General features: G+C 33.0%; 3 protein-coding genes across 3 annotated transcripts in view; all 3 read right to left on the bottom strand.

The window, feature by feature from the left end:
• The window catches only part of LOC125859587 (TNF receptor-associated factor homolog 1b-like), a 170,291-nt gene extending 165,466 nt beyond the window's left edge, over nucleotides 1-4,825 (bottom strand). The window contains exon 1 of the mRNA XM_049539369.1: nucleotides 4,822-4,825. The gene's annotated coding sequence lies outside the window, so the exon portion shown is untranslated. The remainder of the gene's footprint in view (nucleotides 1-4,821) is intronic.
• On the bottom strand, nucleotides 348-5,189 carry LOC125859590 (protein unc-13 homolog). Its single transcript, XM_049539372.1, has 5 exons — nucleotides 4,596-5,189; nucleotides 2,734-3,615; nucleotides 2,194-2,646; nucleotides 1,665-1,851; nucleotides 348-1,582 (listed from the first exon to the last, which is right to left on the bottom strand). The coding sequence occupies exons 1-5, from the start codon at nucleotides 5,184-5,186 to the stop codon at nucleotides 609-611; spliced, it is 3,087 nt and encodes a 1,028-aa protein (XP_049395329.1). The 5' UTR covers nucleotides 5,187-5,189; the 3' UTR covers nucleotides 348-608.
• A 16,353-nt stretch (nucleotides 5,190-21,542) lies between these two features.
• Nucleotides 21,543-24,284, bottom strand: LOC125859198 (probable disease resistance protein At1g58602). Its single transcript, XM_049538902.1, has 2 exons — nucleotides 23,369-24,284; nucleotides 21,543-23,242 (listed from the first exon to the last, which is right to left on the bottom strand). Exons 1-2 carry the CDS (start codon nucleotides 24,282-24,284, stop codon nucleotides 21,543-21,545), a joined length of 2,616 nt encoding a protein of 871 aa, XP_049394859.1.
• Nucleotides 24,285-24,731: the final 447 nt, after the last annotated feature.

Here is a 24,731-nt window from a genome sequence, read left to right as displayed (position 1 = left end):
TCTTTTGGATTTAATTTATATGTCTTACTTTTATTTTTAAATTTGTTTTGAAAAGAATATTTCCAAAATTCATTGAATTATTAGGAACTTTCTTATAAAAATTGCATGTCATGTTAAACCACAAGATTTAATGGCACTTAAATAGCTTATACAAGTATATATATTGTCAAAGTAGTTATCTCTCTTTGAGTGATTTAGAAAAAAAGATCAAAAGCATTATACAATTTTCTCAAGATACTCATTTACAAAGCTTATATAGTCTAGAAGGCTTTACTTTACAATCCTTCAAATAAAAAAAAAACAACTTTCATAGCATATATACTTAGAAAATTTTTAGTTCAAAGTTACAAACTTTTTATAGTCTAGAAGGCTTTACTTTACATCCTTCAAATAAAAATAAAACTTTAATTAATAGCATATATACTTAGAAAATTTTACTTCTTCTTGATTTTTCTGTACAAGTGAAACCTCTCTTTTTCCGTCTTTTAGGCTTATGTCGCTCTGACTCTTCAAACATACCGTTTGGTGTGTGATTTTTGAAGGATCTGACACAGGTACGACAACAGACGGTCCGAGTGACATAGCTTTTTTTTAGACCAATTTTTTTTTCAACCCCTCCTCTTTGCTAAGTGGAATGTTTTCTTCAAGAAATTATTAGCAATTTTATCATTTCTATGACAAAGTACCCTCAAGATTGTGTTAGCATCTGATCTATTCCATTTTCCTGTTGTTGGTGGCATAGGCAATTTTTGTCCATTTCCCACAACAACTCCAACTCCACTTGCTTCACAAGCCAAATTGCTAAAATCTTCAACCAATTGTTCTGTTGATTGTCCCATTAAAGACACTATCTCTTCAACTATTGTAGCTTCTTTTTCCACAACATCTTCTAGTATCAAACCTTCACCACAAGTACAAAATACCCTCTTTAAACTTTCAAAATCTTCCTCAATCATTTGATGATCCATCCTCAAGAAGTTTCTACGCGGTCCACCGGCTAGTAAAACCATAAGGTATGCCTCGAAAGACGCCCTCATGACTTCTTTAAGCGCTAATGGTTGAGCTCGGTCAGTGAGGATAGCACACAAAAGAGTTAGGTTTTGTTTGAGTATCCTTAGAGCTGGACGGATACGTGCATTCTCTACATCCCCTATGTATAGGCTCGCGTAGAAGACAGAGTTGGAATCGAAGAACATTAGACGATAAGCAGCTACTTCTGATACGAGTTGGACGGATGCTTGGATGGATGAACGTGTTTGATCAAAGAAGGAACAGCATGCTAGCTGTCTGTTCTTGTTGTAACGGCTTCCTGGTGAAGCGATGACTCTTGAGGAGAGCGATAGAGTCTTGTCGAGGGAATTGAGCTGTTGAAGGAGGTAATGCAAAGTGTTAAGCCTTACATAAAGGCGTTGAGTTCCTCGGCTTGTTGAAGGACGTGGATTGTTATCTTCGTCTGTCAAATGCTGGTTTGGATCGTTTGATCCGACACTACAGGCAGCTTTCTTCCACAGCTTCACAAATTTTGAGTCTTGGCCACATCTTGTTAAAGGAGGAAGTGCAGGCATGTAGTTCTGTTTAGCCCCTGCAGAGAGATTATGACTATCAAAAAATGATTCGAGCATCAAAATACTTGAACGAATAAGGTTCGTTGAACTTGTTCTTACCACATGATGCAACAAAGATAACATAATCTTTGAATAAGTTCTCGATGCCATCAGCGATATCATTAACCAAATTCTCAGTGATGATTGTAGGAATTTCGAAGAAATTGTGCACTGCTTCCTTGGAATGTCTCACTAGATCAATCGCTGATTGTGCATATGGCTCACTTTTGGATTTTGGATTCCATGTCTGCATAACAAAATATTTTGCATTAAAACAGTATAGTTGTCTCCGTGTGACATGTGTTCAAGTTGTGGAATCAGCCACTCATGCTTGCATCACGGTAAGCTGACATTCTTTTTTTAGACTGTCCGTATAACTTCAAAAGAATCATTCTTTATGAATCTAAGTACCATTCAAACAAAGGGCGCATTGCCTCTTTAAGTGAAGAAGCCCCCTTGGGTACGTCCCTTCCCCCGAACCTGTGTGAACGGGGATGCTTTAAGCACTGGGCTGCCCTTTTGTTAATTACTTTTAGTATGGCTATAGAAGCCCCTATTAATAAATAGTAAGAGTGACAAAATGACTTACTTCAGAATCTTTTGATCTCACAAGAACATCTTTCCCTTTCTTCAAACTATCTTGGATCCATTTCCTCAATAAATTAATTTTGATTGAGTCAACTTCATAAGGAATCATCTCCCTCACCATCAGTTTGCCTCCGTCCTCGGAATCTACAGAATCTTCCACCACCATTTGGACTAAAACCTTTTCGAGTTTCCCAGCCCTCTGCAACACTAACGCTGTCTCGCTCGTGAGGAATGTTGTACCTGCAAGGTATTGCCTTAACAAAGTTCCATAACAAGTATGTAATGTCACTGCTGCAACACCGGCTGCAATCGGATGCCATTTCTTGAGGACGGGAGTGAAAACTTCCTTCTCCTTAACTGCCAATTCTTCAGTTGCATTAGCTAACTTGATGAGTGTCTCTATCACATCGTCGTTTTCAAAAGTTGTGATGTTTATATTCCGTTCTTCCAACATCTAAATGAAAAAAAACAGTGATGTGTTAACGTTTTTATTAGAACTGAACATATATACATCTATTGATAGAAGTACTAAAATACAAACCTTATTGAATGCAGTCCTTAACGATGAACGGATAAAGTGATTCACTCTATTCCCCGTTGAATCATCTTTCACATCCCCTTTCTCAGCAGCAGAAGATACATATCCCGGAACATCTTCCTCTAATATTTTCGAAGCAGAGAACATAAGAGGGATAATATTTTCCATTAGGCCAATATTTTCCGCGTGAAAACTGGCATGATAATTCAACAATCTCTTCTCACACCATCGTTTCATCGAGCCTAAAACACTCTTTAACATCTTAAGATAAATAGGATCCCTGTCTACTTTCTTAGCATCATTTGCAACTTCCGTTAACATAGTCAATGTTGCACCAAGAAGATCAGGCTCGACTTGGTTAGTCACAACATATTGCTCGAAAAGCACCCATGTAAAACACAAGTTATGAATTGATCTAGTAATACCTAATGTAGACCATGTCTTTTTCATCAATTCAAGAAGCTCATCAACCTCATTAAGGACTAAAGTATCGTCTTTAAGATCAAATATCGAGCCTAAGAGAGCCGTGTAAATGTGGATGTTGAGAGGGAATCCATCAGCCCAACGACATGTGTCACTAGGAGTGTCATCAACACTTCTCCAAGCTAAGGAGACTACTGCATTACATAGTGATTTCATGGTCTCGGAATTCTTGCTAGTGTCGATTGTTTTGATCTCACAAGCTTGAATGATGTCTAGTAATCGCGATGCAGATGCATTGTCTTTTTCTACTGGGATAGAAGGGTGAAGGAGAAGGCCTATATCCAGGATACGAAGCTGACGCTTTTGCCATAGATGGTATTCTTGAGGATCGTTGAATTCGGATGGTTTAAGGTGGCGTAAAAGCTCCAATGGTAAGATTATTGTCTCTGCTCTCCTCCCAATCTGCACAAAAATTCTCCCATTTGAGGTACTAATGTAATGCTAGGATGCAAACATTACAAAGATTGTTCTTAAGCATTATGAGTTAGACAATAATAATGTTACTAGTATTTAAGGAAGAAACATTTAATCCGTCTGTTTCAGTTTAGGTGTCTTAGTTTGATTGTATACGAAGAAAATGAGTAGGGACTTCAAAATCTTGGCTTATGGCCTTAATCTAACAATGTTTACAATGCATCGAAATGCTTCTTGAATCTTATGATTTTAAATATGTTGAGTTACTAAATATGTTCCCTTCATTTTAATTTGTTTGTCTTACTTTATTTATTAGTCTGCTTCAAAAAAAGAATGTCTTTTCTTTTTTGGCAAATTTATCATGTTTAAGGTTACAAGATTAAACAACATTTAGGTACATGCCATGTTTCTTTAGTTTAACACTACAAAATTTTAAAAATATTTTTTACTTTCTTAAATTTTGTGTCAAGTCAAAATTAGACAAATAAAATTGAAACAAGTGAAAGTATTAAGGAGTAGCATTTTTCTAAACATACTAAAAAGGAAAATTAAGACTCACAAATTAAAATAAAGGGAATTAATACAGAGATAAAGCATACAAAATGTAGGGTCAAAAGTAATTAAATTTGAAAATTATGGTTTATTAAGCAAAAAAACATTTTCTTTTAATAAAACAAATAAAAATTCTAAAAAGAACTTTTTCACAAAGCCATTTGCAATTTTGGGACATAAAAATAGTTTTGACAAAAAAAAAAAAAAAGGTCATTTGTTTGTGTTGGTCGGTCTTTAATTCATGCCTTTGATGAGAAATACTAACTTTTCACCTGACATAAATTTATATTTTCATATCATAATATTCAACAAGTTATATTCAAACGTAAAAGACTCATCATTTGAAAGGCAAAACGTGTAATTTTAGTATAAAAAAAAAAACATAAAATAGTTTCAAATGCATGCAAATTACGTACTTGGCCTACAAGAGTTCTCATAAGAGTTTTCCTTAGCCTATTATCACTCTGCTCCGACACTCTCATCTGCAACCTCATAATCTCGGCGGACGTCAACGGCCTCCGTATCTTCGCCTGCTGCACTGTCGATCCCGAGGGTGTCCTCGGGCTCGCAACTCCAGCAGGCGAAGACGGACCATTACCACCACCACCGCCACCAGACTTCCTCCGCGATGGAGACTTCTTCAACATCTTCAACCCCAACGCCGTTTTCACCCTACTAGTTATCGCCATCCCTACCCCGGTCGGTTTCGGTGACCCGGGACCCGTCAAACCCGAACCTGACCCGGATCCATTTCCTTCACCCGACCCGTCCGATGACGAAGAAATTGCCGCCGTCCTACCACCAAATCCCGGCGATGACCTACACGCCGTGAAGAAAATCTCGTAAGCTGCCTCTCGAAAATCATCCCGATCAAGTCCTTCTAGATCTCCGAATGGCCATACGAGATCGACGACGATGATTGGGTCGTCCGATTGGAGAGGATTCGGGTCGGATATTTTAGCGGGTTGAGTTTTTATAGTTTGGGGAAGGTGAAATTGAGGCGGCATTTTTATTTTGGTGGATTACGGCGACGAGGAGAAGTTTTCTTTGTTTCTTTAAAAAACAGTCAAAGATCAGGCGGAAGAGGGAAGCAGATGAGCATTATATTTTGGAGAAAAAGGAAGAAAAAAAAAAGTAGAAAAAAGAGAAAGATTTGATTGAGACAGAAAAAAAAAGAGAAGAGAAAAAGAATGGTTAAGGCAATTTCTGTTAGTTTGTTTGGGTGAAGAAAATGAGAAGCAAAGGTTGTTGCTAAGTGGCGCCAAATACGTATTTTTCGGTTTATCATGCGATGTATTTTTTTTTCTAGCATGGAAGGGGCGGAACTAGATAGAGCTAAAGGGATTTGTTCTAAGAAATTATATTATTTATATGTTAGGACCGAAATAAGCAGGTGTAATGCGGAAGCTAGCAAAGCAAACCTCGAAAGATCACAAGTAAGAAGACAAACGAGAAATATACAAAGACACAAAGATTTAACGTGGTTCGGCCAATCGACCTACATCCACAAAGGAGATGAGGAATCCACTATAAATATGAGAGTACAAAATATAGAGAGAAACAACCTCAAACAATTCACTCGGAATACAAGGAGGTACACAAAATTCTCCCCCATAACCGCAACTCTCAAAACCCTAGGACTACATTGTGAATGTTGATTAAGTTAGAATGAACAAGTCTATATTTATAGAGTCCTAAAACCTTACCTACAAGAAAAGGACTAGTCAAAATATTAAAACATTTTCCTAAAAGGAAAACTTATTTATGGTAAGAAATCAGGGCAAATAACCCCAACAAATCTCCCCCTTGGCCTGAATTTCTGACAAAATAAATTTGTCCACCTTCTTCACATAATCTTTAGGATCTTGCATCTCTTCTCCATAATCTCCTCCATCAAATTTACGTCTCGACACAGAGAATCTCTCTGAAACAATTTCTCCAACAAAGATCTTCATTACTGTCAAAAAGGTTGCGGCTAGAACTACACCCGCCAAGATGAACACCCATCTGTAACCTAGTTCCATCATTGAACCATGGCTCTGATACCACTTGTTAGGATCGAAATAAGCAGGTGTAATGTGGAAACTAGGAAAGCAAATCTCGAAAGACCATGAGTAAGAAGACAAACGAGAAATATACCAAAAGAGACAGATTTAACCTGGTTCGGTCAATCGACCTACGTCCACAAAGGAGACGAGCAATCCACTATAAATATGAGAGTACAAAATATGGAGAGAAACAACCTCAAACAATTCACTCTGAATACAAGGAAGTACATAAAACTCTCCCCCATAACCGTAACTCTCAAAACCCTAGGACTACATTGTGAATGTTGATTAAGTTAGAAGGAACAAGCCTATATTTATAGAGTCCTAAAACCTTTCCTACAAGAAAAGGACTAGTCAAAATATTAAAACCTTTTCCTAAAAGGAAAACTTATTTATGGTAAGAAATCAGGGCAAATAACCTCAACATTATATAGGGGCAAAGGCGCGGAGTGGACTTGGAGCTAGGGGTAGAGGGATTGGAATTCGGATGAATCCATTTTGTTGAAAAATTACACTATTTATATATGATTAAAATTATTTTTTTGTTATGTATATATGGTATGTTGAACCTTCTTTATCTAGTTCATGTGTTTACTTCTTCACATTTATTTGGTTCCGCCATTGTTTACTTCTTCACATTCATGTGGCTCCGTTATTGTGCTTATATATGATTAAATTATTTATTTTATGTAAATATAGTATGTTGAACCTTCTTTATCTGGTTCATGTGTTTACTTCTTCACATTTAGTTGGCTCTATCATTGTTTACTTCTTCACATTTATTTGGTTCCGTCATTGTGCTTATATACGATTAAAATTATTTTTTATGTAAATATAGTATGTTGAACCTTCTTTATTTAGTTCCTACGTTTAGTTCTTCACATTTATTTGGTTCCGCCATTGTTTACTTCTTCACATTTATTTAAACTACATAAATCTCATTAGTTTAGGTCCTAATTACTAAGATTCATGATAATTTTCAATATTTCTTCCAATACCATATTTCGTCCTTTGGATACATCTATCATTACTCTTCAGATATGTATCCGTCAGTTTTAAAAATCGAGATACATGTTTTATTTATTTGAATTAAATTGTGGTAACTGATTTTCTTAATTCTGAAAATTTAAATTATTTAAATCTCTTAATATAAAGCGAAAATCAAAGAGTGTATATATCTATGTTTAATTAATTTTATTTTATTACTATTTGAAATAATAAATTCATTAATATTATTAATAAAAGACAAAAACATGTATATTTTGGTTATGTAATTTGATTAATTTCATTTTATTACTCTTAAAATAATAAATTCATTAATTGATATATCTATTATCAATATATGATGTATCCAAAAAACTAATACATGAGTGTATAGTTGCACATATGTATCATGAACACGTGTTAACCTATTAGAATCATAAAAAAAACTGATGGACTTTGATCAGATGAACACAAAAACAGTCAGATATATCATGAAGACATGTTAATCTTTTATTCCATATGAACAAGTAGACTATGATACATGGGTGCACAAGTACGTTGATATGTAACATATCAATATCAAGTATTAATCTCATGCATTTATTATATGTATCTAGTATTAATTTCTTGTATCTAGTATTAATTCGATGTATCAAGTATTAATTTCATACGTTATATCCAAAAACATGTATCTCGGGTACATAGTAAGCAAATACATCTAATTATGTGTATCTAAATATGGAATGTAACTGAAACACATGAATTTAGGAATAGTTCAGGATTGTAGAGTATCTGTTGTATCATTAATTCAAAATTCTTCCTTTTTCACCATATGAATTTTTTCCTTATAGATACATATAGTACATGAACTCTTAACTAGATACATGTGTATATATTTTGTTAGATATATGTACACCTAACACCCTTCGAATCTATCTCCTCTTCAGCAGAGACCAGCGCCACTTCCGTTGCTCGTTTCCTCGCCATCACATTTGTCTGTGATCGCAAGGGTGTAAAGCATCCAGTGATTTGCAATGAAAGTGACAGGACAATTGTTTCACTTCATAATTGTTGTTTCACATTCTCTTCACGATTTCCATCAAATCATGATTTTAAATTGAAATTTCATTCACATTTTAAAAACAAATGTTGATTTCACATAAGAACTCCAAATTTGAGCCTACTTTGTTTTCCGTCCATTCATGGTCCTTTGTTTCTTTTTCCAACAATGTTCAGTCATAGTTTGTATATTTATCGTAGGCGAAAAAACGGATTAGGTGATTTTTGAATCAGAAAGGAGGAGAGATAATTGAGTGATAAGTATGGGAGGAGAGAATTAAGAGAGAGTGGTTGATTTGGAGTGAAAGAGTAAATTAAGGGAATAATTAATCATAGTTTTAAGGGAGGTGGGTATTATATATTGTATAAAATATTAAAAATGGTAATATATGTAATTGTTTGAAAGTTGAGGTAATGTTAATATATATGATAGTGATGTATGTCTAATAAGGTAGTTTGTCCTGAAGTTAATGTTGATTGACGTTGAATCATCTTTGGGTTCTTCACATATTTACTTTTCATATTTTGAACCCGGCCCGTTGAAATTTTGCTACCATTGTTAATTGTATCGTAGTTGTAACTAAGGTGATTATCGATTGGTTCAATTTGACTTTATATATTATCGTCCAGTATATTGGTTTGTAAATATGTTATGATGGTATAATCAAATTAATAAGATATTCGTTATCGATTAGTGATCTTTAATGGTGCGATTTTCGATAAGAAAAACATGTATCATGGTTATTTACTATACATATCTTTTTGGATGTTATCAATATTTGGGCTGCTCAATTCATTGGGTCGAAGCTAGAGCTAATACCCATTGGATCAGCCCAAATAACTGACCTATTGGGCTAGGATTGGCCATTCTTCTTGTAAATGCAATGTTCATTTGAGCTGTAAATCTTATTAGTTCAGAAGAAGAAAAACAGGAAAGTTTAGCACCTTAATCAATATCTCGAATATGAGCTTTGAAAATCAAGAATTTCTTGGTAGAAAAGGCTTTACCTTTTTTATAATTGGCTTATCCAACACAAAACCAAATTAATTCGGTAGGAAAGGTTTTACCTTTTGGGTACTTATCATTTATAGCAATAGTTTAAGATGTTGGACAAAAAAAGAGATGTCAAGACTCAGACGACTATATTTGTTCATACAGGCATTAAAGTTGCATCAATGAATACAAGTTGTATAAACAAATACAATTTGTATGAACGAATGTACTGTCTGTATAGATGAATACAGTCTACATGTATATAATAATACAAACATACAAAAAAAAAAAAAGAAGACTATATTGATCATTTGCTATAGTTTCACTTATAGTCATGCACGTATTTTAAAAAGGCGGAATGGTCTGGTGGACCCTTATACTTGTATCAGTTTGTATTTTGAACCCTTCTACTTACACTTTTGTCATCTGGACCCTTAAACTCAATAAAATACAATTTAACAAACCCCTATGACCGTTGACCAGGCTTATGTGGCAGTAAGATGTCTGAGTTGGCAAAAATGTGTAACTACACGCCTATTAAGGCGAGTGAGGAGCATTTTTACTTAAAAAATATTTAAAATTATAAAAAAATATATATTTTAAACCATTAATTAAAAAACTCCTTCTTCTTCACCCATTACACCTCATTTTCAGCCATATTCATCCCTTGCCCAACCCTTTTTTTCTTTTTTTCCACAATCTATTTTTCGGCTAGATCTAGTGTGTTGGCTTAGGTTGTTGGTTTTGTGAGGTTGGAGAAGGAAAGGAAAATGGTCGTGACGTGTGGTGGAGATGAAGGCAGGTAAAGGAAGGAATATGAGTGGTTTCGCCGGCAACAATGGCGACGGCGGCGATGGTTTGGGCCATGAAACAATGGGAAGGGGAGAAACTATAATGGGTAGATTTCGACGAGTTTCACGGCATAGGTTGGTGTGAAATTGTATTTGTAACCAATTTGGGGTGTGAGGATTACGAAAAGTTTGGCCAGATCTGGTTGTGCGGTGGCCAGATCTGGTTTTGCGGTGGTTTAGGTTGTTGTTACTGTGGAGGTTGGAGGAGGAAAGAAAAATAGTGATGGTGTGCGGCGGAGATGAAGATGGGTGAGGGAGAAAGTATATGTGATTTCGCCGGCAAAAATGGCGACGCCGCCGGCGATGGCTTTCTTTTGGTCGTGAAATAGGGAGAATTAGAAATGCCAATAATAAATTAAAATGTTATTATTTTACATTTTATTAAATAATTTTGGTTAATAATTTTAAAAAATAGTTATGAAATAATTATGATGTGGCATTAATATATCTGATGTGGATATGACATGTCAATTATATAAAGGAGAGTGAGCTACACACATGGTTGGAGGGGCTTAAAAGTCTCATTTTAATTGAGTTTAAGGGTCCAGATGACAAAGGTGTAAGTAGAAGGATTCAGAATACAAATTGATACAAGTATAAGGGTTCACCAGACCATTCCGCCTTTTAAAAAATATCTACAACTTGTTGAATTCTTTTTAGAAGGATACATCTGTCGATAAGGCTAAAACAATCATTAATTCATTAATCTAGTCTTGACATATCACGGGACAGCTAATCCAACTACAAAACAAATACAAACATAAATATAAAAAATATCATTCTGCAGTTAAGTCTAGTTGGTTAGGTAGGTTGTCGATTTATAAGTAACATGCTTATTATTTTAATGTTAGAATACATTAATAACATAACATATGTTATATTATGCAACTTGATCTGTATATTGTATTTTAAAGACATAAAAAAAGTCTTTATTGAAATGACCTTCACAAAGACTTCAAATAATTGGGTTAATCGTAACATATGTGAGTGTTTGTATTTTCTATTTAAAATTGATTAGATCAAATATTTGAATATAATCCTCATAGATGTGTGACAACTTAATTTGCTCAGTCCTTCGGATGACTCAGTTGGTTTGGAGGGTGGTTATCCACATGGATGACCTGGGATCGAGCCCCCCCTCAATGTCTTCTGAGTTGAGCCTATTGCATTGGACTTACCTAATGCGTTTACCTCCCCTATGTGGTTTGCAGGCTATTACTCATATATATATATATATATATATTACCCCTTTTCTTAGCACCTGCTTCTTTAACCCCACCCGAGCAAAGATGAATTATCTTATGGTGACGAAGAATTGATTTGTTTTGATTATAACATTTGAAAAGCCAAACTTTCTATCCTAATACTGTATTTCACATGGGAGCTAACTCCATCCATATGAAGACTTCTAACCAACTAGTATATTTAGTAAACATAAAAATAATATTTGTATGTTATAGCTCTAGTTTGCATAATTGCGCTCCATAGCAAATTTTATGTTTGCTATGTCTATTAATATGTATATTCCGGTATACTTATACAAAAGAATCAATTGTATAAGTATATATTTGGAATCTGTATACAAATAAGAAAGTATTTTTTTTGTATAATATGTGTTTGTATAAAGCGAGAAAGAGAGAAAGACAAAAGAGAACTGGGCAGGGGAAGATTTGTATTGTATAATTATAATTGTATAAGACGAAAAGATATGTATTTATATTTGTATATACATTTTTCTCTCGCTTTATACAAACACAATTTATACATTTGTGTTTGTATAAAGTGAGAGAGGCGAGCGAGATATCTGGGGAGAGAGGCGAACAAAAAGATATGTATTTGTATTTGTATATACAGTTTTCTCTAGTTTTATACAAACACAAACATAATTTATACATTTGTGTTTGTACAAAGCGAGAGTGGCGAGCGAGATATTTGGGGAGAGAGGCGAATGACAAAGTGTTCTCTACGGATTAAAATTAAATGAAACTGTGTATATAACATTTAATTTTAATTAATAGTTTGTTATTTTATACAATTTTCCCTATATTTAATTCTAAGTAAACGGAAAATAGAATATGAATATTAAATAAGCCAAGTTGTATTGCATTTTTAATTAAAATATTTTCTTCTTAACTATTGTGAATATTATCATAACCAACAAATCAATCAACAATATCCCTCTACAAACCTCCTGCTGCTATCATCGGCGATTATGTCGCAGCAGCGCAAAAATTCCTCAGGTGGTAGACTGATACGTCGGTGCCCCAACTCCGATAGCACCGTCATCATCCCTTTCATTAAATTTGGTCCGTTATTCGGACAAGATGAGGAGGGTAGTAGTCTCAAAAAAGCCAAAGAAGAAGCATGGAATCATGTTGTGAGCTTCTCCAATTCCAGTACTGAGGCAACTGTCACTGAGAACTACATATCTTCTCTTCGATATATCGAAAAAAAAGCAAAAAATTCCTATGATCCGGACCCTGTAATATGGGACACATTGTCCAATACAGATTTCCGAATGATGATGATAAAGGATACTTGTTTATTCCTCCAATTATCATTCTCTCTACTCCGTAACAACAATGTTGACAACAACTATGATGACGATCATGTCAAATTAGACGATTTTCCTCATTTAAGAAACATTAGCTTATCGAAAAGGCACAAATGGGTGGAGTCTATGCTTCATGTAGGCAACCAAATTCCTCTTGTGGTTATAAGGGAACTACTAAAACAGAGTTACTTTAAACAAGTTGTTGAAAATGGAAAGTGGAAGGAGCCTTTATTCGATCCTGTTAAAAAGGCCTTGTTTCGAATTCTGCTTTCACCACTGCTTCACGGAGAGCAGGGCATGAAATTTCCTTGCATTGGAAAACACGCGAAAAGATTGATGCATTGGACACAAGAATTGAAAGAATGTTGTGATGTGTTACATGGAATCCACTTACTCTTGCTTGGACCAGAAATTGATCCAGAAAAAGAAGAGTATGAGGACGACGACAACGACAACGATGATGATGCTGATAAAAATGATGATGTAGAAGAAAACAGAGGAGCTAGCGATAAAAACAGAGTTACAAGTACTGGAGGCAGCAGCAGCAGTACTGATCATAATAATAATAATAATGATAATGACCACTACACCAAGGTTAAAAACGTCATAGAGTTGAAACAAGCTGGGATGTATTTTGGCGTTACAAAAAAAGGAGGGATCAGAGGGATAAGATTCAAAAGTAACTTGATTTATCCTAAACTTTACTTGCCCCCATTGTTTATTGGATGTTATACTCAACTCCTTCTCGAAAGTATGAGACAGTACGAGCAAAACCTCGATTCTAGCCTAGGTGAGGTTAGCTCGTACTTGATGTTCATGCGCGATTTAGTTCGCACAACTCAAGATGCCAAAATCCTTGTCTCAGATGGGATAGTAAAAGGAAACCGCAAGTATATACAAAAGCTACCAGACATTCTTATAGACCTTGATCCTCACAATGACAAAATGATCGATACGAATCTCAGCTCTGTAAAGATCGAAATCAACAGCTTTTACCACCCTCCTTGGGTTACAAGCTACTTCACCATTGTCTTCTTATTCACATTTGTTGGAATGATCATCTCTATTGCTCAGACAATTTACGCCATCCTAGCATACCACAAACCCCCACCCTCCGGCTCCTAGTGTACATTTTGTTTTAACATTTCGATAAATTGTATTGTTTTATATATGTCGTTATGTAAACAGGTTATGCGTGTCATATCGTTATGTTTGATCAAATATTAACATATTTTTGGCCTTGTAAAAGCAGTTTAGGACTAACTTGTTCGGTTATTCATCCTTTCCGTTCATGACGATAAATGAATCCAACAAAAAAAATTAAGATAGCTTGGCACAAAGAATTTCTTTCCCAATAATATATTAATTAGTATATACATGAAATAAATAAATATACCTTTCATTTATAATTGTACTCGACAAGTTTTCTTGTTCTGAAAACACTCAATAATGACATAGTTATTTATATTTATAGATACCTTACATGATTTATGTAACAAACTAAATATAAAGAGATTGAAAATTTTTAACATGATTTCAGTAATAGAGACAGTATTGGCTCACACCAATTGACAATCTAAAAAGGCCAAACAAAAATCAAATGTGATTTTCATCATGTTGTCCTTTATTGCGACATGCATTTTATTTTATAAATTAAAATTTTCAAAAAGATTAAAATTATCATAATCCAAATTATATTTTCATATGCATCCAAATGATTTAGATAATAGAACAAAGAGTAAGAGAAACTCACTATTGAATTTCTGAAATTTGAACGAAAGAGAAGGGGTATGTGTAACTATATATATATATATATATATAAATCCTCTATTTATAAATTCTCTATTTATCTTATCTTTACCTTAATAAAGAAACTTAATATAACTAAACTTCTTCCTTGTCTTTATTCTCTTGTTCCGAGTCTTCATCTATTGAGCCGGACAGAACCTTTTGCTTTAGGCCCGATAGCTTCATTCTTAATCGACATTATCTGAAGAAAGCATAAAGACAATTTCCTCATCTCAATTCAACTTCTCGCTCCGATACAAGAACTCTAACAATTCATATTCTTGCCAACTTTTTTGCCTAGCGTTTTTCTGATATATTGAATTATCATCTCTAATTTAAGATAGTGGATAACAATCAATTTATTAGATTGCTCCCTTTAATCCAATCTCCAGGCTTGCTATAGACTGTCCACTTATAAAAAAGGCCTAAGTCTATGCCAACGGACTCGTGACATTCATGTACCGAGTCATCAAATGATTCACATTAAGAAGGCCCAAATCTGCATGTATGGGCCTATTCTACAAAGTCCTACAAATAATGACTGAAATCTATCAAGTCTGCTTTCCTTGATCTAAGTCTAGTGAAAAGAAAAGCATAAGAAGTGTCTGATATATAGTTAATGACCGGTCTTTAAAGCTCCTTAAGAAAGAGGTTAAAGTCATTGATTCCAATTCGATGATGCTTTTCCTTTATTGGTATGTTGTTCCACGAACAAGGAGCAAGCTAAGTAAATCTTATCTAAAAATGGGTGAAATTTGATATGTTTTTCATTGTCCTTTTTGTTTTTTCATTTTTTTTTCTCTATGATCCCAATTAGGAGACATGAGATTATGAGATTTAATGGAGGAGGGGTAAATGTGGAAAAAAAATAACGAAGGGCAAATATAATTTATTTTGAAAGTATTGGGGTAATTAATATGACCTTTTCCCATATATATTACTCATTAACTCTAAGGAGAACACTAAACAAACAACTTAGAAACACTGTAACTCGCTTTTGTTGTGTCACATCCGACGCTGACGTGACATAAATTTGGAGATGTCTAGATGATCATTTTGTCAGTAGAAGTATTCAATAAACATAGTAGAAAGACTTGGGGTATCTAAATATGTATACTCAAAATTGGAGTACTACTTACTTACATGCTGAGGCAAAATTTATATTTATTTATATATTATACTTAGTACTTTCTTAAAAATATTCATTTAAATGTACGACAATTAATAAATAATAATAATATGGATGGTGGAGTACTCACGGAGGTGAATTAATTGAATTTCCTTCGTCCCCAAAAAAATTGTATTAAAGATATAATATACATACAACTTGTTGAATTTCTTTTATTAATGTTGGTGGCTATTTGTTGATTTTTGATACTATGATTTATTTCAATATTCACAACAAATTAAAAGAAAAGACAATGAAATTTAATTATTATTGATGTAACGTGTGATAAGATGAGCACGAACATATGAAGATGAGATGTCCATTTTATTAGGTATGACCATTTTTTTAAAGCAGGGGATAATAATTTTAAACGTATTATCTATCAACAAGGTTATAAGAATCATTCATTAATCTATTATGTCACTATCTTATTATGTATGACCATTTTTCTAGAGTAGAGCCTACATCGAGAATAATAATTTTAGACGTATTCTCTATCAACAAGGTTGAAATAATCATTCATTAATCTATTATGTCACCATCTTATTAGGTATATGATCATTTTTCTATAGTAGAGCCTAAAGCGGAGATAATAATTTTAAACGTACTCTTTAGCAACAAGATTAAAATATTCATTCATTAATCTATTATTGACATGTTAGGGGAAACGACTAATTCAATTACATAAATACAAACATTAACATAAAAAATATCACGATCTAATGGAATCTAATTGGTTAGATAGGTATTAGTTTTAAAAATAACATATTTTATTTTAATGTTTTTATAGAATGCAACTTGATGATCTGTCTGCATATTGTATTGATTCACATATGAATTTTTGACCTTTCTCTCAATTTTTCTATTATTTTCATTCCTTTAAGATAAAAATAAAAATAGACGAGTTATAAATTAGTAATATTAGTAAAAAAAAATTTGGTAATTAACGAGTTATGCATTTATAAATAGATAATGGTCAATTATCTTTTTTCGAGTTTTATATCTGAACTATTTAATATTTGTATTTTTTATTTGAACTATCACAAATTATTTTATTTTATTTTAAAAAAAAAAACTATTTATCAAAACACAACTTTTAACTTACTAGACCAAGTATTTGAATACAATCGACAAAGGGTGTGTGACAACTTAATTTACCCATAAAATTTCGACCACAGACAACGAACTCATTAATTTGTAACTAGTTAGTGATGATTAAGATAGAAAACACAAATACCTGATAATTAAAGGAAAAAAAAAAACTCAGATAAATGAATTTTGTTCTATGTTTGTTAGACAACAATCCAGCAGGGCAAGTAGAGAAAACTCATATTTATTTATTTTTTGCAGAGGGAATATGCCCAACTGGCAAGACTCTAAAATAGGTCACAAAAGACGATAAAAGGGGGACTCAAAATTTTAAGTTTATAACAATCTCAAATTGATATATAATACTATAATTATTAGATTACAATCAAATATTCATTAATATTTAATAATTTTTATTACATATAGAAAGTTCTCGCATAAGCTATTGAATTTACGTAAATCTATAATTTTCCATAAGATCCGTCTTACATTGGGACTATGTTTGGGCATAAAATACTTAAGAGTAAAATTTTAAAATTATGATATTTGAATTTGAGTTTGATATGACACATTAGTATCATTTGATATTCAATATTTTCCGAATACCGAATTGTTTACCTAATGAAAGTCATGTATCAACATAACATAACATGGGACGGTTAATCTAACTACAGGAAAAAAATACTAATATAAATATAACAAATAATATATCATGCTCCAGTTAAGTTTAGTTGGTTAGGTAGGTAGGTAGTCGATTAACAAGTAACATATTTTATTTTTCAATGTTTTTATATATTAAAATAACATATGTTATAGTATGCAACTTGATCGGCATATTGTATTTTAAGGCATAAAAAGTCTTCGTTCAAATAATTTGGTTAATCAATAACATGTTTGAATTATTAAGTGTGTGTTTTTTATTTGAATTATCATCAATTATTTATTAAAACGCATTTCAAAAACTGACGAGATCAAATATTTGAATACAATTTCCAAAAGACGTGTGGCAACAACTTCATTTGCCCATAATATTTCATCCACATGCATGATAACTCATTAATTTCAATGTGTATTCTGATAAATAATTGGTGATAGTACTGCACACAAACACTTAACGGTTCAGGTAAAAAACTCGCAAAACCAAAGAAGATATTTCAGAGAGTCGCTTTTGACCATTAGCTCTCGTGTTTTAAAATCATCAGAGTGGAGTGTCATTATTCGACAGTACCATTTTTAAACCAAAAAAAAAAAAAGAGTGTACACGCGACACCACACACCTTCAAATACTAATCGAGGTATGTTTTAAAAAATAATTGTTGATAATTCGAAATATAAATACCTAATAGTTTAGGTAGAAATTTATAAAATATATTTTTGATTGTTATCTTTTATAAATAGATAAACTTATATAGTTTGTTTTATCTATCGCATGCAAGTCCAGTTGGTTATCCTTTTCTTTGAACTAATTAATAAATATATGTATGATGAAAGAGCTAGGTTTAATCAAATTTTCTTAGTCAAAATATTATATTACACATATAAGTTAAAAGAATAAATATAATATCTTCAACTTGTTGAATTTCTTTTTATTAAGATTGTTGGATCCACCAATGTCGTATGCATGTGTTGATTTGTGATTTATTCAACATTTTCAACAAAACAAGACAAGGAAAGAGCTATCACAACAAACGAAAAGACAATGAAATTTAATTAATTTAGTTTCAATTTATGTGACATAATTGAAATTTTGAAAATCAATCAAATTTATTAGTGATGTACTGTGTGATGAGACGATCATGATAAGGCTATTTTCTAAAAGCAGCTTAAAATAAGAGTCAGAATTTTAAGCGAATACATTTTATCGACTGGACTAAAAAAATCATTAATATATTAATCTAGCCTTGACATAACCTGGGACGGCTAATCCAACTACATAACAAATATACAAACATAAACATAAAAAATGTAACGCTCCAATTAAGTCTAGTTGGTTAGATAGGTAGTCGATTTAAAAGTAACTTGTTTAATTATTTTAATGTTTTCATACATTAAAATAACAAATCTTGTATCGCTTATTGTATTTTAAGACATGTAAAAAGTCTTCATTCAATAATTTGGTTAATCAATAACATGTTTGAATTATTAGGTATTTGTGTTTCTTATTTGAATAATTATCAATTATTTATCAAAAAATATTTTGAAATTGACTAGATCAAATATTTGCATATAATCACCGTGATAACTTAATTCTCCCATAAAATTTTGTTCACACAACAACTCATAATTTCAACTGTTTTGATAAATAGTTGATGGTAGTACTTTAGGTAGGTAACACAAACTCCTAATAATTTAAGTAGAAGATTGCAAAAAAAAAAATAAAAAAAAAAAAAAATATATATATATATATATATGATATTTCAGGTGTACTTTTGACTATCATCTCTCTAGGGGTGTACAAAATCGATCGAAAATTGAACCAAACCGCGAATTGAGTCAAATTTTTAAAAAAATCCGACTAGCAGTTTAGTTTGACTTGGTTTGGTATTGAAAAAAAAAGGGAATTTTACACAAATCACATAGTGTTAAGAGTTAATTACATCATATCCCTACTCTTTTTCAAATTACAAAAATTCCTTAAATTTGTGGAATTTGGATACATCCTAAAATGTCCCAATACGTCACGTTTTGAATATGGATACATCACTCAACGTCCCGATACACCGTGTCTCGATTTTGATACATCATTCAATGTCCCGATACATCACGTACGTCGCGACACATCACGTAAAGTGATGTATCCGACCAATAAATCGTGTGTAGTGATGTATCTGACTAATACATCACGTAAAGTGATGTATCCGACTTCCGAGAATAAGAGAGAGTATGGATTTTTGTAAAAAAAAATCAAATGGTAGGGAATTTTAGAGAATATGACAAAATAAGTTGTGTATTTAGGTAATTTTTCCTTAAAACCCGACTATACTTGGGTTGGTTCATTAATTGAAAAAAACAACCGGAGCCCAAACCAACCCGACATTATATATATAAATTTAAAATTTTATTTTATACATAAAAACATTTACTTTGATATAATTTCTAAATATTTCTTATATTTTCATAGTTTTTATCTTTTAACATATTATTTCAAGTTTGAAACTTATAATTTTGAATGGTCTAATAAAGGCTAATAAGCTATAGTCTATTGATGTCAGTAACTCTAATAAAACTCAAATTAATACTATCAATTCAACAATAAGAATGGCAATAATGTTGAATATTTGTTCTTTAGTTTACATTGGTTTAGACAATTAAAATTTATAATATAATTTTAATTTTTCTTTAATATTTAGTCATGTAATTAGTACTAATTAGACTTATTTTAGCATGATTTATTACTTTTAAATTATGATCATTTTCATTATGACTTAATAATTTGCAATATTTATTTTATGTGATTCATTATTATTTTTTGTTGAATATTTTACTGTCATAACTCATCTCATATTTTGTTTTATTTTCTTAAGAAACACATTAGATCGTTGCATTTTGGTAGAACTAAAGAAATATTTGAAGCACAAGTTAAATTATATGTTTATATGAATATTTACCGAAAAAATCCGAGTTTTATTAGTTTAATTTGACTTATAGATTTAAAAATTTGACACAAATAATTTAGTTTAATATTTGAAAAAATCAAATCAACCCAGCCATGTACACCTCTACATCTCTCTCTTCCTTTTTTTTTCGCATGAAGTGTCATTTGACACCATTTTTAATAGTAACTAACTATGTTTTGATAAATTCTCTCAAATGGTACTGACAATTTTTTACATCGAATATGTCTTTTTTTACAAAACTTAAAATTATGAGTCTTTAGGTTGGTTTGTTTTATATTTTTTTTTAAAAATGAAATCACAATTGAAATTTTAATTTTTTAAATTTTTTTTTTGGAAATTAGAGATTTGAAATTGATATTTTTGCAAATTTCATAAAAAAACGCATATTTGAAATCAGGCATCCAAATTCTAGGGTCAAATGTCTACTTAGTTAAAAAGGGTTGTGTATCAGCAGTGGTAGAGCCAAAAATTTTGCAAAGTGTGTGCAATTTTGTTCTCAGAATCTCAGTTGTATTAAGGGTGTGAAAGATTATATGTATACTCATACATGAAAATGAAAAGATTTTATACGAGTTATACATTTTGTCACCACTTTGTAGGGGAATCATTAGGTATAAATAAGTTACATACTTGTGACTCGATTGATGAAATAGTATGTCCCTCCCAAGAAAGTCTTTTTACGACGCACAAAGAAAAAAATTGTCGTGACTCATATATATATATATATATATATATATATATATATATATTTTCTGACAAAGAGCGTGCATTAGACCACCCTTCGACTAAGGTGGCTTCACCTATATGTGTCAATACAAAGTAAGTATGAAGAAGGGAACAAAAATGAAAGATAAGTGGATGATGTACCACATAATTTTTCAACAAAGAGTGTGCACCAGATCACTCTTCGCCTAAGTTGTATCATATATACCATATAATTTTCCGATAAAGAGTATGCACTAGACCGTCGTTCACCTAAGGTGTATCATATAAATTTTTGACAAAGAGTGTGCACCAGACCACCATTCGCCTAAGGTGGACAAACTAAAAGTATGAAAAAGGGAACAAAATGAAAGATAAGTAGATGTAATGCATAAACATTGACATGTTTTATTTGAAATTATGATGCTATAAACTTACAAGAAGAAGAAAGTTGTTATGAAGGTAATCTTCATTTGTACATGGTAGACAAGACATTTGTAAATTGATAATCAAACGTCAAGTACGTCTATCATCAAAGAAGGTGGATGCTTGACGTTGTCATATCTCTCAGAAACCTTTTGAGTAAATGGTTTAGGCATCTTTATCATCTTGAATTCACAAAGAGAATCGAGAAATTCTGAACGATCCGGGAGCGTTACCAGTTTATTGCAGTGTTCAATTTTGAGATGAGAAAGCCTTGGCATGGCTGAAATTTCTACCCTCCATTCCTCGAATAAGAATAATTTTGAGAGTTCCAAGTGTTTGAGCTCTGGAAAACCCAAAGCAGAACATGCCATCTTTTTCACTGTGAAAGCATCATCTTCAAGCACTAGAAGCCTTAGATTCTTGAGTTTCTCTAGTGTTGCCATTGGATCTTGCTCCAGTTGAGTGCTACCAAGGACAATCTCCGTGAAATTTTGAGAGATATCAAAGTGTGGTGGTAGCGTTTCAATATAACCCTCAAAAGACACTATTGGTGGAACCCCGGATTTTAATATCTGACGAAAGGCAGAGTGTTTTGTATCTGAATAACTATCGAAGTTTTTAACTTCAATGGAGCAACGATGAAGCCCCTTCTGGTTATTACTCCTACTTTTCATAAAGTCAGTTATTGAGTTAAGATCCTCAAGACACACTTCAACCTTTGCATCTAGGTTCCGGAGTTTTTCCAATTTGTAGAGATCGCGTACTTCACACAACTTGGAGTTGAAGTTCTTCAGTGTTTGAAGCTCTGCCAATCCATCAAGTCTGAGTTTTTTCCCATTTCGCAGTTGGAATTCTAGTGGAAGATACAAATGTTGCAACCTTGCCATTTTCTGAAACACATGATTTGGTATGATAATGTTGTTGCCATTTTCTTTGTATTGAGTTCTCAAATCAAGGACTTGTAAGTATGACAAGTTGCTGATAGACGAGGGCAGCTTCGCCAGGAAGCATCCTTCGAAACTCAGATACCTTAAGAATTGTAGACCAAAAATGCCTTCTGGTAGTTCCCCTCTTGGAAAGTCTACCCTCCCAAAATCAAGAATCCTTAACGCCTTGAATTCTTTAATATTTGACATTATTGTGGATGGCCATACAAACTCCCCTAGTACTCTGATGATTCGAAGACTCCAAATGTTTGAAGCTAACTCTGTTCTGACTTTAGCATCATACTTCCCTAGATAAATCACGAGCCTACGCGTCCTGCCAAATGAAAAGGAAGGCTGATTAGATAAATCCATGACCTTGAGAAAATCTGTTTCTTCCGCTTTTGAGAGACACATATCTCCCATTAATCCTACAAGGTGGCAAGACTTGATCACATCTATTATCCGTCTCACATCTATCATTCCCTTTTGTGCTAAAACCTTCAATCGTTCGTGTGTTATGTCCAATAATGTCATCCCGCTTTCATGACCCTCCGATGATGATATCAAACCCTCAATTTCCCATAAATTAGACAACTTCTCTGGTTCTATCTCTGGATCTTCTCTAAAATGCCCCAAGTAAAGAAAATATAATTTTTGTTCATCCGACAACTCAGCATAACTTGGAGCCATAACTTGGGAAACATCTCGTCCTGCATTTTTTTGCATCGTCTCCCACTCACTTGCACTCTTTCCTTCTAACTGTTTTGCAAGTGCAATAATCGCCCCAGGTATACCTTCACACACTTTTACCATTACCCTACCCATTCTATCCATTGCTGATTGGATTGCAGCTCCTCCTGGTCATAAAGAAACAAGTGTTATAAGATACCATACTAATACTAAAGATAGCATTCCGAAAAAAAGAACAATAATAGTACTAATACTACTATAATCGAATAACAACTTAGTATATATATATATACCTGGCCAAACCATCTCCTTAAATAACTTCCAGCTGTTTTCTTCGGTTAAAGGCCTCTTTTCATGAATATAAACAGCTTGAGTTATGCTTTCTGCTACTTCTCTTGATCGAGTCGTAAACAGTATCATGCAACCTTTAGCTCCCAGGACAGAACGCAACTCCCTCCAACCATCAATTGAGCGTACTCCTTGTAGAACAATCAACGTCCTTGACATTTCAAGACGTTGTCTGACACAATTTGCCAAACTTGTTGGGGACATGTCAACATACTTCTCATCTATACGACCTTCAATTGACTCAATAACATGTTGAAGTGCGTCATGGGCATTGATGTTTTCACATAGACGAATATTGACACGATGATAATGTCCAAACTTTTCAACAATGCGAGTGTCGTTGTATATTTTATTAGCAAGTGTAGCCTTTCCTATGCCACTACGTCCCCATATTGGAATTGCTTGGAAGTCGAATTTTGAATCTTGTGATTTAAGTAACAAAACTTGTATGATCTCCTCTGTTTCTTCCTCCATTCCAACAACTGCACCGTCTTCATGGTCGTACACAAAGTTGTTGTTTTGCCTCATCAATTGTTGGTTGTTGTTGGACTTTTTCTGCATAGCAATTTCTTTCATCATCAGACACAAACTCGTGATATCAGACATGGCCTTTTTCTGGGCAGCACTATGTCTGTTAAAAAAAAAATTGGATCTTGCTGAAACCCCATAAGTTTGGATCGCCTTCTCGACCCTATAGACGTGCTCTTCGATTTCATTTACTTGCTCGCTATCTGTTGTTTCCAAATTCTTGATAGAAGCAACTGTTATGTTGATTTCGTCGTATGCCTTTGATCCAATTAGTAGTGTTTCTTTAGCCAAAGCCAATTGTTTAAGCTTCATTGTTGCAGCTAATTTCGCCATTGCAGCTACTTTTAGTTACTCTTTCTCTATTGTTGTATTAACCAAGATATATATACATATATATATATACACACACTCTGGACCTCTTGGGTTCGAGCTCGAATATGAACTTAGAAATGTGCGAGTTGGAATTAGTCTGATGGGAAAATCAATAAAAAAAACAAGTAGTTAATCAACTAAGCTACTCAAATTACCCGCTCAATAGGTCAAATAGGAGTTGGTGAAAGTTATAAGGCAGAGAAGGAACAACATAAGAATATAGAACTTGTTCAATTTTATACAACTTTAAGTATCTATTTATACACACTCAAAATTAAAAGACATAAATATCAGCTAAAACCAAGTAAAATAACATGTTTTATGTATTATGCTAACCAAAAAAAAAACTAAAACAGAGGAGGGAGTACTATGTTGAACCCGCTCTCAAATATAAAAAAAACTAAATAT

The sequence above is a fragment of the Solanum stenotomum genome, chromosome 3, assembly GCF_019186545.1.
Source record: "Solanum stenotomum isolate F172 chromosome 3, ASM1918654v1, whole genome shotgun sequence".
NCBI lineage: Eukaryota > Viridiplantae > Streptophyta > Magnoliopsida > Solanales > Solanaceae > Solanum > Solanum stenotomum.
This window is presented reverse-complemented; position numbering and strand designations above follow the sequence as displayed.